The sequence below is a fragment of the Dunckerocampus dactyliophorus genome, chromosome 2 (assembly GCF_027744805.1).
Source record: "Dunckerocampus dactyliophorus isolate RoL2022-P2 chromosome 2, RoL_Ddac_1.1, whole genome shotgun sequence".
NCBI classification, from domain to species: domain Eukaryota; kingdom Metazoa; phylum Chordata; class Actinopteri; order Syngnathiformes; family Syngnathidae; genus Dunckerocampus; species Dunckerocampus dactyliophorus.
The window spans coordinates 19,489,160-19,504,588 of NC_072820.1; the positions used below are offsets into that span (position 1 = coordinate 19,489,160).

Below are 15,429 nucleotides of genomic sequence, written 5' to 3' on the forward strand. Positions count from 1 at the left end.
AGGTCATGCCACAGCATCTCAATAGGATTCATGTCAGGACTTTAAGTAGGCCACTCCAAAGTCTTCATGGTTCCAGGGGTGGGGGCGGGCAATCACTTTTTCACACAGGGCCATGTAGGATTGGATTTTCTTTCACCCATTTTATAATAAAAGGTTTCATTTAAAAACTGCATTTTGTGTTCAGTTGTGTTGTCAATGAGCAATATTTAAATTTGTTTGATATTCTGAAACATTTAGGTGTGACAAACACGCAAAAAAAAAAACACTTTTGCACACCACTTTATGTACTGTTTTTTTTTTTCTCTTAAATTTAATGGATGCGGCTTATACACCAGTGCGATTTATACACCGGAAATTATGGTTAATTATTTGACTTTTTCAAACTTTTTGAATGCACATGTCCAATTGTTAAATGTTTCAGTACTTTTTTCACAACTTGCTGTTCTCTCGGTAGAGCTGGATGGCAAAATTCACAAAAGTGTGTGATCTATGAATGGAACAATATGTCCTGGTTCAATTAGAATTGGTATTTAAATAATCCTCTTTATGGCGTTTACATTTTGACATAATGAGACCAAGACCACGTCTAACAATTGATCAACAGTACCTCACGATTGCGTTAAACCAAATGTTCTCAAGTGGCCACTGACCTTAGAGTATCAAGGTATCATCAGCAGGTTGTATCAGAGCTAGAGAGAGACTGGAAGAGTCACATAAAAGCATATTGTCCTTTGTTAGAGAGCAATAAGTTGTGCAAAAAGTATTGAAACATTCAACTCTTGGACAAAAATTTAAAAGAAGGTCAAATTAAGTCCATCTGTCAAGGTTATAGTGCGTTTATAATGCATCGTGCATATAGCGCATAGCTTCATCCTGAAATTTCAGACCAAAATCCTGTTATCCCTAACTTTTTGCGAGTATTGTATGTTACATTATTTTGCACCAAAATTCTCCTACTTAATCTTATTCTGTATTTTTTTTTTACCCTCAACTATGTCTACATTTCTCAAACAATTCAATCCATTTCAACATCAAAATGTTCAGTTCATTCGGGATAAGAAGGCTATTTTATTAACACATTCCAAAAAAATTCCCACATTTAATGTAATTGCACATTTTCCGTGACAATATTCCTATTGAAAATGAATCAACAATTTTTACATGTTCCACATTTCTCAACCCTTTTTAAACCATTCCAACATGAAAACGTTAAGGACATCTGGACTAACAATTTTCCACATTTCAAAAGTTCCCACTCTTCCCCAAATTCCACATTTTCCTTAACACAAATTTCCTTTGCGCTTAAGAATTCTTACTACAGCGGAACCTTGGTTAGCATCATTAATCCCTTCCAGAAGGTGCAAAATGCCTTTTAATACATATAAATAATGAATGAAAGGGATGAGTGAACATTTAAGCTTACTTTTACTTACTCTTACTTCACTGAAGACGTGAGTCTTGACGTGACTATTTCCAAAGGCACAATGTGGCAGCAAGATCAACGCGATCATCATATTCCTGTTTTGTCATGAGTTATGTCTTGAATTCAATAGTGTTTTTCACCTCAATAACCCAAAATAGAGCTAAAGAAAGTTGCAAGTGCTCGCATTTGATAAAGGTACTACAAGAATTACTACTCAGTAGTGCTACAAGAAATAACTCATGACAAAACACAAAGGTGGTGTCTGCGTTTATCTCGCTGCCACATTGTGTCTTTGGGAACATTCACGTGTTCAATGAAGATAAAAGTAACCTTAAATGTTGATTTATATAAATTTATGCATTATGTTTATGCCTGTAAAGCTATAAAACCATGTTTTGTGTTAACATTTTTGAGATGACATCACAAAGGGGCGATGGAGCTGACTTACGCTTTTGTTTCCATGTAATGGCAAGCTAATAGGCTGCTAACAAGGATATTTGGTGATAGAAATACATTTATAACACAGTTGGACTCCTCACTATGTATTAACAACATGATAGGACATGCGCCATATTGTACACTAACTGGAATATGTACGCAAACCGAGGCAAAATTTTGGCGTAAAAACACGCTAACTGGGGTGTACGCTAACCGAGGTTCCACTGTACTTCTATTGAAACCATTCCAACACCAGAACATTTAGCTGATTAAAAATATTCAAGCTGTTTATTTCCCAGATTCTCAAAATTCCCACTTTTCCCGTAACTCCACATTTTCCCGACAGCACATTAGTGCAGCTTCAGCTCTTCAACATTCACACATTTCTACAAAAAATGCCTTCCTATTCTTATTATTAAATGAAAGTTTGCAGCTTCAGTGTGGTCTTCATGGACACAGCCATAGTTCTTCTACTAGAAATAACTTTTCAATGAAGAGCTATTTTCTTTTGTGAATGCAATGCACTTCTGTGGCTTCTTTTTGTCCTTTTTTGCTTCACCTTTGACCTTTGAGTTGACCGTCTTTCCTTTCCCCTTTCCCACCCACATTTTTGTTTGTGTCATGTTCTCTTGAAGACTTTTAGTTTTTATTCCTCTTCTCTTGCATAAATGTGCAGTGAATTGCTGTGGACCTCCTTTTTTTCTTTTTTTTTTTGCCAAACTTGTGAGCAAACGTCAACGTCCTCTTTGCTAGCTAATTTCCCAGCAACCTTTGAGAAGGACGCCAAGGCGGGGTGGCGGGGACATCACGTATTTAATTGCCATAAAATTTAATTTGTTGTGAGATTAAAACTATAAAATTTGTTAGTTTCCCCAAACAATTGACTAGCTTAATTATTAATTAGATATATTGTGAGATATTACAGTAATTTGCTTTGTCAGCTAACCTAAAATGTTTATAATGGATTGCTTTTAGCATCTTGTTGTGCAAAATGTACCAAAGTGCCCCACACATCTTTTTTTAGATTTTTATGTATGTGACCCTCGCTGGAAAAAGTTTAGCTAAGCTAACCTATCTTGACATGACAGTCCTATGTCATATTTAACATTAAAACTAAAAAGTGCTTAGAGTCATGAGACAAACGAGCACATGACTAATGGCCTCACAACCCCGCCGCTCGCCCTCTAGCTCCTGTCTCTCTCTAACGCTTGTGCTTGAAGCGTGGCATGCATCTGTGCTAACAAGCTAACGTGGCGTGTTGGATGTGTTGCGTGTTGCTCTGCCTCCTGTCTCACCCTCACCTCCTCCTATCGCTCTTCTTCTTCTTCCTCCTCCTTCTCCTCCCGCCTTCACGGTGAAGTACTCTCAGATGAGGGACGAGGTCTTCAAGTCCAACCTGGTGTGCGCCTTCATCGTGCTCCTCTTCATCACCACCATCCAAAGTCTTCTTCCATCTGCCAGGTAAAACAACATGGTGGGAGGGACACTTCTTGGAGAGACAGTTTGTTGGTCATGTGATCTTTGTGTGCAGGATGGTCACCATGGTGATCCAGTTCTCTGTCCTCATCGTCCTGCACTGCTGCCTGGTCCTGGTGACCACGGCTGAGGACTACAAGTGTCTGCCGCTAGTTCTTCGCAAAGCCTGCTGCTGGATCAACGAGACCTACGCCGCCCGCAACGTCATCATCTTCGTCTCCATCCTCATCAACTTCCTGGCAGCCATGATCAACATCGTGAGTACTAAGTGATCCGTGAAAACCAGCAAAGATGTCTTTTTATTATCAGAATGAAAGTTCAGCTGAATGTTCATATCTGGCAGCTGTGGTGTGACTTTGACAAGTCCAACACCTTCAGGAACCAAACCTACAACCAGTCCACCTCCATCGCTGACATCTGCTTCTACCCAGAGGTACCCCCACCATCATCACGTCACCATCATGTTATCATCACGTTATCACGTCGTTATAGTTTTATCACGCTACCGTCAGGCCACCATCATGTTATCCTCACATTAGCGTGTTATCATGTTTCAATGACTTTATCGTTACACAATTCGAATTCGAATTTCGCTGCTTCACTCTATCACATAATTATTAAATCATGCTGTTTTGTGGTTGACTACTATTACTATACTATTACTAATACTATAGTTTATTTGTCAAAACATATGTATATTTAAGATGATGATTTTTTTGTCTAAATTAAGCATTTTCAAGCATAAAATGAGCTGAAATACACATATAAGGCATTCAAAAGGAGCATTCAAAGACGTTGACATAGCATTCGACACTAGTCACTATGTGTCAGTAATGTTACTGTAATGTTCGGTGAAACACGCAATCACCGGAACAACAGCCTTTTGTTGCAGCTTTGAATGATCTCACAACAGGCACAATAATCTCTCATAAAAATATTGAATAAAAACACGGGCTACTGTTGCAGACCTAACCCACGGCAAGCTGAATCTCAACTATGAACCCCTGACGTCACTTTCTGTCCGCCATTCGCTCTGCTCCCTTTGGGAACACATTTACAGCAACACACACGAGCAAGTCTTATTTATGTCTTAAATGGCTTAATCACGGTGGTCTAGTGCAGGGGTCACCAACGTCGTGCCCGTGGGCACCAGGTAGCCCCCCACGACCACATGAGGTGCCCGCAGGCCTGCTTTTCATTCAGGTTTTCAGTTAATAATGTGAGAACACTAGAAAGAAAAGTATTCTGAGACATAAAATGTGAGTTGTGGATACCAGCATTTTGTGAATGTTTTGGTAAAACAAGCATATTTGATCTGTTTGGGTTGAAATAAGGTATGGAAATCATTTCTACAAAAATGAGTAGCTCGTGGCCATTTTCATTTTCTAAAAGAAGCTCTCACAAGAAAAAACGTTGGTGACCCCTGGTCTAGTGGTTAGCACGTTGGCCACACAGTCACAGTCTGGAGATCAGGAAAACCTGGGTTTGATTCTCCCCTGGGCCATTTCTGTGTGGAGTTTGCATGTTCTCCCCGTGCGTGCGTGCGTTTTCTCGGGGTATTCCGGTTTCCTCCCACATTCCAAAAACATGCATGTTAGGTTAATTGGTGACTCTAAATTGTCCATAGGTATGAATGTGAGTGTGAATGGTTGTTTGTCTATATGTGCCCTGCAATTGGCTGGCGACCAGTCCAGGGTGTACCCCGCCTGTCGCCCGAAGTCAGCTGAGATAGGCTCCAGCATACCCCCGCGACCCTAAAGAGGAGAAGCGGTATAGAAGATGGCTGGATGGATGGCTTAATCACTCTTATTAAGTTTCTTATGTTGGGTAAATCGAGTGTGAACTGTATTTAGAAGGTCGTAACCAGCTTTTCTAAGTTCGAACTATGAAAATATTTCATTTCTAAATAAGGAATCCTACTTTGTGGAAATTCACTTATCACATTCGGGTCTTCAACCAATTAAAGGGATAGTTCAGATTTTTTGACATGAAGTTGTATGACAATTCAGCAGTGTAGTGCATCAACAGTGATTTACCCCCCACTTTGTCCCATGAGCCGAGTTCTGGTTGGATTTTGGTGATGAGGAATGTAGTTCCGGTTAGTTGGTGGGGCCACTTAAGTAAAGAGTTTGGCTTCTCAAAGCAATATGCGTTCAAAAGAGTGATACATTTGCATCACAAAAATGCCTCCTCGAAAATATCAGACCTCACAATTGCTCAACGTTACTCTCTCTCTTCCGTCGTATCACTGCACGCTGTCGCCTGTCCGTTGTTGTGTATGTGTTCCAAAGCGGATGGAGACGTGGCTTCTGGTGTCTTCATCCGCTCATATAAACTCTGTGGAACACATACACAACAGTGGACAGGCGACAGCACACAGTGATACAACGAAAGAGAGATAGTAACGCTGCGCAATTGTGAGGTCTGAGGAGGCATTTTTGTGATGCAAATGTATTCCTCTTTCGAACTTTGTACTCTTCTGTATGTTATCACATCATCATCATATTATCATCATATTGTCACATCATCATCATGTTATCATCACGTTATCACTTGATCGCATTATCATCACATTATCACGTCATCTTCATGTTACCATATTATTATCACGCCATCATTATGTTCACATTATTGTCATGCCATCATCAAATTATCATCACTTTATCATCACATCATCATCATGTTACCATCACGCTACATCACACCAACATCACACCATTCTCAGGTTATCATCACGCCTTATCATCACACCATTATCATGTTATCATCATGTTATCATCACCATCAGTTTGTCATCACACCATCATGTTATTGTCATCACGTCATTATCATGCTTTCACACGAGCATATTACCATGATGTTTTCACCACACCATCATCATGTTATCACGGCATCATTATATTATCGTCACATTGTTATCGCCTTATCATCATGCTATCAACATGTCTTTCTTGGATGTGTCACACATTTGTGACTGAACTGTTTTTTAATGGATTTTTTTAGACACTGAAGTGTTAAAGAAAGTGACTGAAATGTTTATTCTTTATTCTATGTTAGCAAATAGAACATTCTAATGTGACTTTCCCTGCAGTCACCTGATCACGAAGACATGATGCCCTCTGTTGTTAATGTTGCGATACTAATGTTCTAACACAACATGATGTATAACGCTTAATACAGGCTACTTTCATTGTAAAGTATGATAATTAGCCACGCCCTCTTTGTCTCCCTGTCCAGTACTTTGTGTTCACGGGGGTGTTGGCCATGGTGACGTGCGCCGTCTTCCTGCGTCTCAACTCGGTGTTGAAGCTGGCCGTGCTGCTGGTGATGGTGGCCGTCTACTCGCTGCTCACTGAAACATTCTACGCCTCGCTCTTCGTGCGCTACGACGTTGTCCACGACAACACAGAGTGAGCACGTTGCTGTGACGACATCAGCGCCACACCCTGCTTGGACACGCCGTGCCGTCACCATAACATTCTGTGTTAGAAAATGAAGGCTTTTACTGTTAGTGCAGGATTACTAGCAGTAAGAACGGACGGGAGTCAGCAGCTGCGTTGACCTTTCTTCACGCTGCAAGTTTCATCTTGCAGGGTGATGGTGTTGATGATGATGATGGTGATAGGACAAGGTGACCTTTATTTTGACAACTTATGAATGTTGCCATAGCAACGCTTCAGAGACGCTTTACTTGCTCAAGTCGTTCTGGGAGAGCAGAAAAGTCACTGTGGCAAGTAGTGAGGAGGAGGAGAAGCTTGAAATACATTACATCTTGTTGTTGTGTTCTACTTTAAATGAAAGAAGATGATGAGGAGGTATAAAGATGTTTTTGTCTTCACAGGAACTTCCTGGGCACCAAAGAGACATCTCTGCTTCTCATGGCCATGTTCCTCCTGGCCGTCTTCTACCATGGCCAGCAGGTGACGTGACACAACACGTCAACACGACTGTGATGTATTGATTGACACTGTCAGAGAGCTTGTCATTAACAATATTTTTATTGTTGTTGCTGTTTGTAATATTTTGACCACCACCTAAGAGGGTCAGAGCATTAGAAATAGCAGCCATTGTAGCTGTTGAAGACTCAAAGCAAGTGGTCTCACATGGGCGCCATCACATTGCTAATGGCAACCTTTGATGTTTTAGTGGTCCGAGATGGAGGCCACATGAGCGTAATTGAAGGTCCTTTGTGGCCCCATTTCAAGTCATCCAGCGGCATATTGATTTCCCCCGCCTGCTTGGCAGAGGCCACTACGATGGCAGCCAGCCTGAAGCGCTACACGCCAGCCGAGTGCTCCATTCACACCTCATCTCTCCCAGCGCTCCTATTTTGCCGCCATTAAAAACTCAAATGTTCATAGGAAGGTTTTTCAAAATGGAAGCATGAAGGTTGCTTAGTAATGGGCCTCGTTAAAGACCCACCGAAAAGCCCCCACAAGACTGCGCCTTCTTAATTAGAAGCACAGAAAATATGCTCTGGTGATTCGAATTAATTGACAGTCGCGTTAATCACAACAGTGTTTCCACCAATTGCCTGCGAGAGGCGCTCCAATCCTCCAAGGCGCCCCCCTTCATTAAACTTAAATTGCTTGATTGCAACCTTTATTGTGGTTTTTAATTACAATAGCTGATCATTCTTCATTGTCGACAAGGAAACCTCTCCTCATTTTAGCAACAAATGTCACGAAGCTAACAAAATGACTTATTTCACTGATGATCATTCTTGGGTTGTCTTCGACCAAGGATTTTCATAGTCGAATCTGATTCAATCCGCTCACGGTGAACCCTACAAATAACAGATCTCATTTGCGACCTTTTCCACCTCAAAGAAAAAGGTTAAAACAATCAGATAAACAAATAAACATAATAGGTGTGCAACAACAGTACCTTTATCTATTTTGTGATACAGAAAGCAGTTCACATAGATTCTTCCGCCTCTGGTTTTGCCGGTTTCAGCCCGAAGTGTGTGGTGGTCGGCTAGCTCAATAGCATTGTCTGGTACTCTACTGAATATTCATGTCTCGGTGAAAATTTTGACGTTGCAGTCCAAAAGTCTCTTACTGCGGGTGATGTGGAGTCATAACTCGTCCGTTTTATTCACAACACACAATACCGAGGAAATGCTCGGTAAGCAGAGTCTGTGCGGTGTCAGCTTGAGCTTAGGTCGTATTCCTCCGCACCTTCCTCACCTTTGTTTATGTTCTTGACGCCGCTTGTGAGCGCTTCCACCCAGCTGAGGGTGTGTGTGTACTCCAGTACTGCAAAATCCAATATCCAAAAGCTCTTCTCGAGTGTAAGATGTTAAACCAGACCAGATATGAGCAATATAATAACTACAAAACTGCAAATCTGGAAGAGATGGTGGGCTTTGCTGTATGTACTTGTTGCCTGTCTTCAAATGAGGCTGGATTTGTATAAAAATGGGGTATTAATAACAAAAACAAAGACGTTGTATGTAAAAATGTATGCTCATCCGCTGCAAGATTGACAGTCGAATTGTCGAATTGCTGACTGTTAAGATTCCCCTTGATCATTGATTTCTTAACAAAATGTCAGTGAATTTTGTGTGCGTGTGTGTGTGTTTTCTTCTCCGGCCACTGGGGCACTAGGTCGAGGTCAAGGTCAAATGTATTTATACAGCACATTTCCAACAGTTATCTGCCCAAAGTGTTGTGCAGCAGCCAATAAAACACAAAACTTCACAACACACCTAATAATAGATTGTACAACCGAAAGGTAAAAACAACGGACCAAATTAATGAGACTAATAACAGAATAAAAACAATTTTAAAAAATAATAAATTCAAAAATCAGAATTAAAAAAACAATAAAACAATGCCCAGGTTAACTAGTGACTGAAGTTGTTATTTTTTAACATAATGAAATTATGGTTTACATGTCCACATTCAGCTGGAGTACACAGCCCGTTTGGACTTCCTGTGGCGCGTGCAGGCCAAAGAAGAAATCAATGAGATGAAGGAGCTGCGAGAACACAACGAGAACATGCTGAGGAACATCCTGCCCAGTCATGTGGCCAGACACTTCCTTGAGAAGGACCGTGATAATGAGGTCTGTGCACGCTGTTGAAGCTAGTTAGCATGTTGTTGATTGTTGTCAATCACAGAGGCTGTTAGCGCGAAGCTACAGAGAACAAAGGAAGAGATGTGTATTGGGAGTATTAAAGGAGATGGGGTGAAAGGTAATCTAATCAGTGAGTGAAGATAATTAATTCCTGCAGCAGTGTTTACACAAAAGCAGTCTTTATTGAGCTAGAATGAAAAAAACAAGAAAAAAACTCTCTAATTGCTTTTGAGAGAGCAAGCAGGGAGACGACATTGACTGCTAGCATCACTCAGACGGAAATTGTTGTGACGATAGAGGATGTTTTCTTCTTGTCTGTCAGTCAGCAAATGGTGGATTTGGCTGCTGCTTGTTAGCTGCAACTTTCCCTTTTTGTCCATCCTGTCTTCTTCTGAAGACAGAGTCTTCTTTGCTGACTCTTTGACTGACATGGACAACCTCAGCCTGTCAACGTGCTGTTGTTACCATGGCAACAAAGACCCTAAGTACAGTTAGCTTGACGTCTTAGCAAAAATAATGTGGTCATTTAGCTGAGTCACTTCATAGTCTTCCAAAAGTAATTCCTACATACTACATATGTAATTCTCTCCTCTAGAAGTATGTCCTTCGTAGTCCACGTGTACTTCTCTCCTCTAAAATTACTTCCTACATGGTACATACATAGTTGTCTCCTCGCAAAGTACTCCCTACATAGCACATACTATAATGTATTTTCAGTGTTCTTTCGTCTAAAAATACTTCCTACATAGTACACATGTACTTCTCTCCTCCAAAATTCCTTTTTATATATAGTACACACATAGTTCTCTCCTACAAAAGCACTCCCTACATTGTACACATGTACCTATGTCTTATGAAAGTACTTCCTAAATAGTACATGTGTACTTCTCGCCTTTAAAAGTACATCCTACATAGTACACATGTATTTCTCTTATCCAAAAGTACTTCCTACATAGTACACATGTACTTCTGTCCTACAAAAGTACTCCCTACATTGTACACATGTACTTCTGTCCTATGAAAGTACTTCCTAAATAGTACATGCGTAGTTGTCTCCTCTAAAGGCACTCCCTACATACTACATGTGTACTTATCTCCTGTAAAAGTACATTCTACATAGTACACATGTACTTCTCTCCTCTAAAAGTCCTTCCTACATAGTACACACATAGTTTTTTCCTCTACATAGTACACATGTACTTCTCTCTTCCAAAAATACTTCCCATATACAACACATATCACTCCTTTACTTCCTACATAGTTTGCACGTATATAGATACTTTATTAAACTCCAAGAGAAATTTACTATGTAGTTCTCGCCTCTTAAAGTACTTCCTTCAGAACGCATACTCTCAGTGTTAAAAATACTTTATACAGAGCACACACTATAAGATCTTTTCAGTGTTGTGTAAAAGTACTTCCTACATGGTGTAGTACACACTCTAATCTTTTTTCCAGGTTGTGTTGTTGTAGTGAAGGTGTTTAAGGTAAAAAAAAAAAAAAAAATCAGTAATATCTACCAACAAGTTGTGTGTTGAATGCGGTAATAGAAAAGCTGCTGGCTTGTGAACTAACATTTTGGCAGCGTGGGCGGCGGTCACGCTCAGGGGGTCAAATGTCAGCCTATCCTTGCACGCCCGAGTCGTTATGGGGCGCCGCCTTTGTGGTGCTGCCGAACAAAAGGTGAAGGTGTGATGAATTATGAATACATCTTCCTAATTAAGCATTCGAAAGCTGCAATTTAATCAGCCATGGTTTTATTATTGATGACTTTGTTGTTAACTTTTTATATTTTTATACATCCGTGACCTCCTTTAGCGACTTCTTTCCATGACGTCACTTTTGTTACTGTAGCCAGCATTAGTCGCTAATTAGCAGTGAATTGACGCTGTCTTTGAAAATCAATAGTTTTACTTGTAGAATAAAACCTGAGCGTGATTGAGATGACTGTGTCATGGACTCATGGATCAGTTTCAAGTGTGTCTTTGTGAGGACAAGATGTTGATTAAGAAGAAATATAATTGACGTCACAGTTGACTGGAGATGTTATTTCAATGTTCTTCATGGTGTCTCCATGGGAATGACTCATTTACTTCAAAGTCAACACTGCCCCCTCGTGCTGGAAGATATGTACTGACTGAACATTCCAATATGGATGTACATAAATATTTGATGCAGTACGTCCACTTCAATACTTCAGGAAAGTTTCAGGATAAAATAATACTTAATGACGTTTGTACTTTAATAAAAAAAAAAGAATGTTGTTCGTGTGTGTGCGTGTGTGTGTGTGTATACAGGAGTTGTACTCGCAGTCGTACGACGCTGTGGGGGTGATGTTTGCCTCCATCCCAGGTTTTGCTGACTTTTACTCTCAGACGGAGATGAACAACCAAGGAGTAGAATGTCTCAGACTCCTCAACGAGATTATTGCTGACTTTGACGAGGTGGCACACTCTACTACTATATTCTTTATTTTATCAACTACTTTGTATTCTACTCTGTCCTCTGCTTTGTATTCTACTTTTTCTTCTGTTTTGTCCTTTACTTTGTCTTCTACTTTGTCCTCTATGTTGTCTTCTACTTTGTCCTCTACTTTGAATTCTACTCTGTCCTCTATTTTGTCTTCTACTTTATCCTCTACTTTATCGTCTTCTTCTTCTGTGATGTTGCCAGACGTCTTGACAATGGATCAGAAGTGTTAGAAAGTTCTGGAAAGTCCTCATGTGAACCTCTAGTGTTGATATGAGGACTTCTCAAGTAAAACAAAACATGTGTGTGTGTGTGTGTGTGTGTGTGCACGCGCAGCTCCTGGGAGAAGAACGTTTCCAGGACATTGAGAAGATCAAGACCATTGGAAGCACCTACATGGCCGTCTCTGGTCTTTCACCTGAGAAACAGGTGAGCTCATCAACGTGACCGCCTGTCCATGTGACCTTTGTGTTGACCTCTTTGCTGACCTTTGACAGCAGTGTGAAGACAAGTGGGGCCATTTATGTGCGCTGGCCGACTTCGCCATCGCGCTCAACGAGAGCATCCAAGAGATCAACAAGCACTCCTTCAACAACTTTGAACTGAGAATAGGTAAACATGTCTCCACTATGTGAATTGCTATATGGCTCACTACATGTCCTACTACATGCCCCTGACTTGTTTCACTACGTACAGTATCTCAGGACATCAACTACGTGTCTCACTGCATGTCTCTGACTTGTCTTACTGTGGGTCTCACTATACGTCCCTGACTTGTCTTACTGTGTGTTTCTGACTTGTCTCACTACATGTCGCTGACTTGTCTCACTTTGTATCCCACGACATGTCCCAGACTTGCCTCATTATGTATCTCAGAACATGTCCGACTTGTCTCACTACATGTTTCACTACAGTACATGTCGCTGAGTTGTCTCGCTACATGTTCCTGACTTGTCTCTTGCATGTCTCACTACATGCCCCCAGGGTTTCCACCACATGGCACCAAATAAAATCTGCCACACGTTGGAAAAGAGTTTTTTTTTTTTTTTATGTGAAAACTGTTAGATATGAATGGACATATATGCCCATTACGGCTATCGCAAAGGTAGTGTTGGTTACGTCTCACCTACATCATAACCATCACTTTGTAGATGCCATATGACGTCAGTCAGCTGACATTAAGACCCCTCCTGATTCACTCTTGTGCATCGGCGGCAAAAAAAAGAAGTGGAGAACCGATGTCCGCAGCCACACACGGATGCGGATGCAACGGATGCAACTTTCATCTCTATTTTTCCGACTACGGGTAAAGTAACTAAGCAGTAAGATGCCTTGAAATATAACAAAAATTATCCGTTCAGTTCACTTGTAGCGGCTAGTTATGTAGAAAAAAAGGTCTAGCGTTTCATGGCTGCGCTTGGCGTCATGAACTCCATTATAGAAATGTATTTTCTACAAGTTTGTTTGTCAAACAACTATTTCACAATGAACTACAAAATGTGCCCATTGCTGAATGCTTTTTAATATGTTGCCTTGACTTCGGCTGCATTGTCTTTTGCATAATCCTTTTAATTTCTCCTATAGAGTATCTGTAATGTTTGATAGCAAAAGCTAACTGGACGTAATACATGAAGTGTATGTATAATGAACACTATGTAGCTATTTTCACTGACATATTACTCAGTTTATTGACACAACTATTGAGTAATTATGTGTAATTATCTTTATTGCCATATTGATTTGAATTGTGAATTACTGAATGATATGAACTATTTTGATTATCTATAAACTTTAAAACTGTGAATGTGTGTCCCTAACTTGCCACACCTTGGAAATTAGTTTTTTGTACGTGTCGTACTGCACGTCTCTGACTTTTCTTACTACTTGTCACACTGCATTTCCCTCACTTGTCTTACTATGTCTCACTACATGTTCCTGACTTGACAGTGTTTTTGACTCATCTCACGATGTGTCTCACAACATGTCCCTGTCTTGCACAATGTGTCTCACGACATGTCCCTGACATGTTTCACTGTTTCTGATTCATATCACAATGTGTTTCACTACATGTCCCACTGCATGTCCCTGACCCATCTCACTGAGTGTCTTACTGTGCAGGCATGGCACATGGCTCAGTGGTGGCAGGCGTGATCGGCGCCAAAAAGCCGCAGTACGACATCTGGGGGAAGACGGTGAACCTGGCGAGCCGCATGGATAGCACGGGGGTGAGCGGTAAGATCCAAGTCCCAGAGGAGACCTTCATCATCCTGAAGGAGCGCGGCTTCGCCTTTGAGTACCGAGGCGAGATCTACGTGAAGGGCATCAGCGAGCAGGAGGGCAAGATCCGCACGCACTTCCTGCTTGGCCGCGTGCAACCTAACCCGCTCATCCTGCAGCCACGCAAGATGACAGGCCAGTACTCATTGGCTGCCGTGGTTCTGGGCCTGGTCCAGTCACTCAACCGGCAGAAGCAGAAGCAGATCCTCAACGACAACAACAACTCTGGCATCATGAAGGCCCACCACCACTACAACAGGAGGACGTTGTTGGCACCTGCCAGCTCCGAGGTGGGCGGCAGCCATCACGGCGAGGCGGCTGATAAGTCCGAGCTGTCCTGAGGTGACCACCGGCTCATGTCGAGGACCAATTCTCAGAACTGGAGTCTTGGTGGCTCGCTGTGGCAGTGGCGCCAGTTCTCGCCTATACACACGGCGTTGCTTGCCATGAATGTTTGTAGTCAAGCTCCGCCTTTGGGAGGAAAGGAAGGACACAAGCGCCCTAAATGGCTGTCTGTTTGACTCTTCCTTTCAGACCATCTTGACGATGTTCCTGTCCTTTTCATGTCCTCTTTTTATGTCTCCTTGCTGTCTCAGCCCCCTAAACATGCAAACCCGCCCCCTTGCCGGTGTCCATCTTTCTTTTTTGTATTTCTTTTATATACGATGACATGATTAAAGCTGTTTAATTTTTTATACCACCGCCTCCTCCTGTCCTCTACCTGCAGGTGTCTTCTGAAGAGTTGAGACGTGGTTGCTATGGCGACCGTGTGTGTGTGCGTGCGTGTGTGTGAGGGCTTCCAGCAGATGGCAGTAGACGTCCATCAGACACTCTACGTTCAATGTATTTTTTGTGCAAAAATCTTGTCGAACTCTTTTGATGCTTCATCACGACATCAGCGCAGGTCAAGTAGTCAGGATCACATATTGTAACGTGTGTGTGTATGTTCATTGTGTTCTCTTGTGTGTGTGCGTGTTCACACTCACACACAAAAGAGACAAATGTCTAATGCGTCCTCCTGTATGGATTCTCTGCTAGACGTTAAAGAGTCAGAATAGAAGGCAGTTTTCATGGCGACCGTCAGCATGGTACTTCACGCGCACGCAGTGTGTGTGTTGTTAAATTTGGTATCACAAACAAAGATGGCGTATCGCCAATAAAACCAGAATTCTTTCCTGCTGGTGGCTCTTTAAATAGGAATCATCACCGTGGCAACTGCCTCCATCGACAAACACCATCTGGACCAGCAGGTGACAGCGTCCTCC

General features: G+C 41.6%; 1 protein-coding gene across 5 annotated transcripts in view; it reads left to right on the forward strand.

The window, feature by feature from the left end:
• adcy8 (adenylate cyclase 8 (brain)) overlaps positions 1-14,861 on the forward strand; it is a 63,186-nt gene extending 48,325 nt beyond the window's left edge. For 2 of the 5 annotated variants that reach the window (XM_054758563.1, XM_054758600.1), the window contains 10 exons: positions 3,222-3,322; positions 3,393-3,594; positions 3,681-3,770; positions 6,575-6,747; positions 7,179-7,257; positions 9,248-9,406; positions 11,716-11,862; positions 12,224-12,316; positions 12,385-12,499; positions 14,006-14,861. In XM_054758563.1, the coding sequence (XP_054614538.1) occupies positions 3,222-3,322; positions 3,393-3,594; positions 3,681-3,770; positions 6,575-6,747; positions 7,179-7,257; positions 9,248-9,406; positions 11,716-11,862; positions 12,224-12,316; positions 12,385-12,499; positions 14,006-14,505 (1,659 nt within the window). In that variant the 3' untranslated portion in view covers positions 14,506-14,861. The remainder of the gene's footprint in view (positions 1-3,221; positions 3,323-3,392; positions 3,595-3,680; positions 3,771-6,574; positions 6,748-7,178; positions 7,258-9,247; positions 9,407-11,715; positions 11,863-12,223; positions 12,317-12,384; positions 12,500-14,005) is intronic. The other 3 variants (XM_054758574.1, XM_054758582.1, XM_054758593.1) reach the window with 3 other exon arrangements.
• The last annotated feature ends 568 nt before the right edge of the window (positions 14,862-15,429 follow it).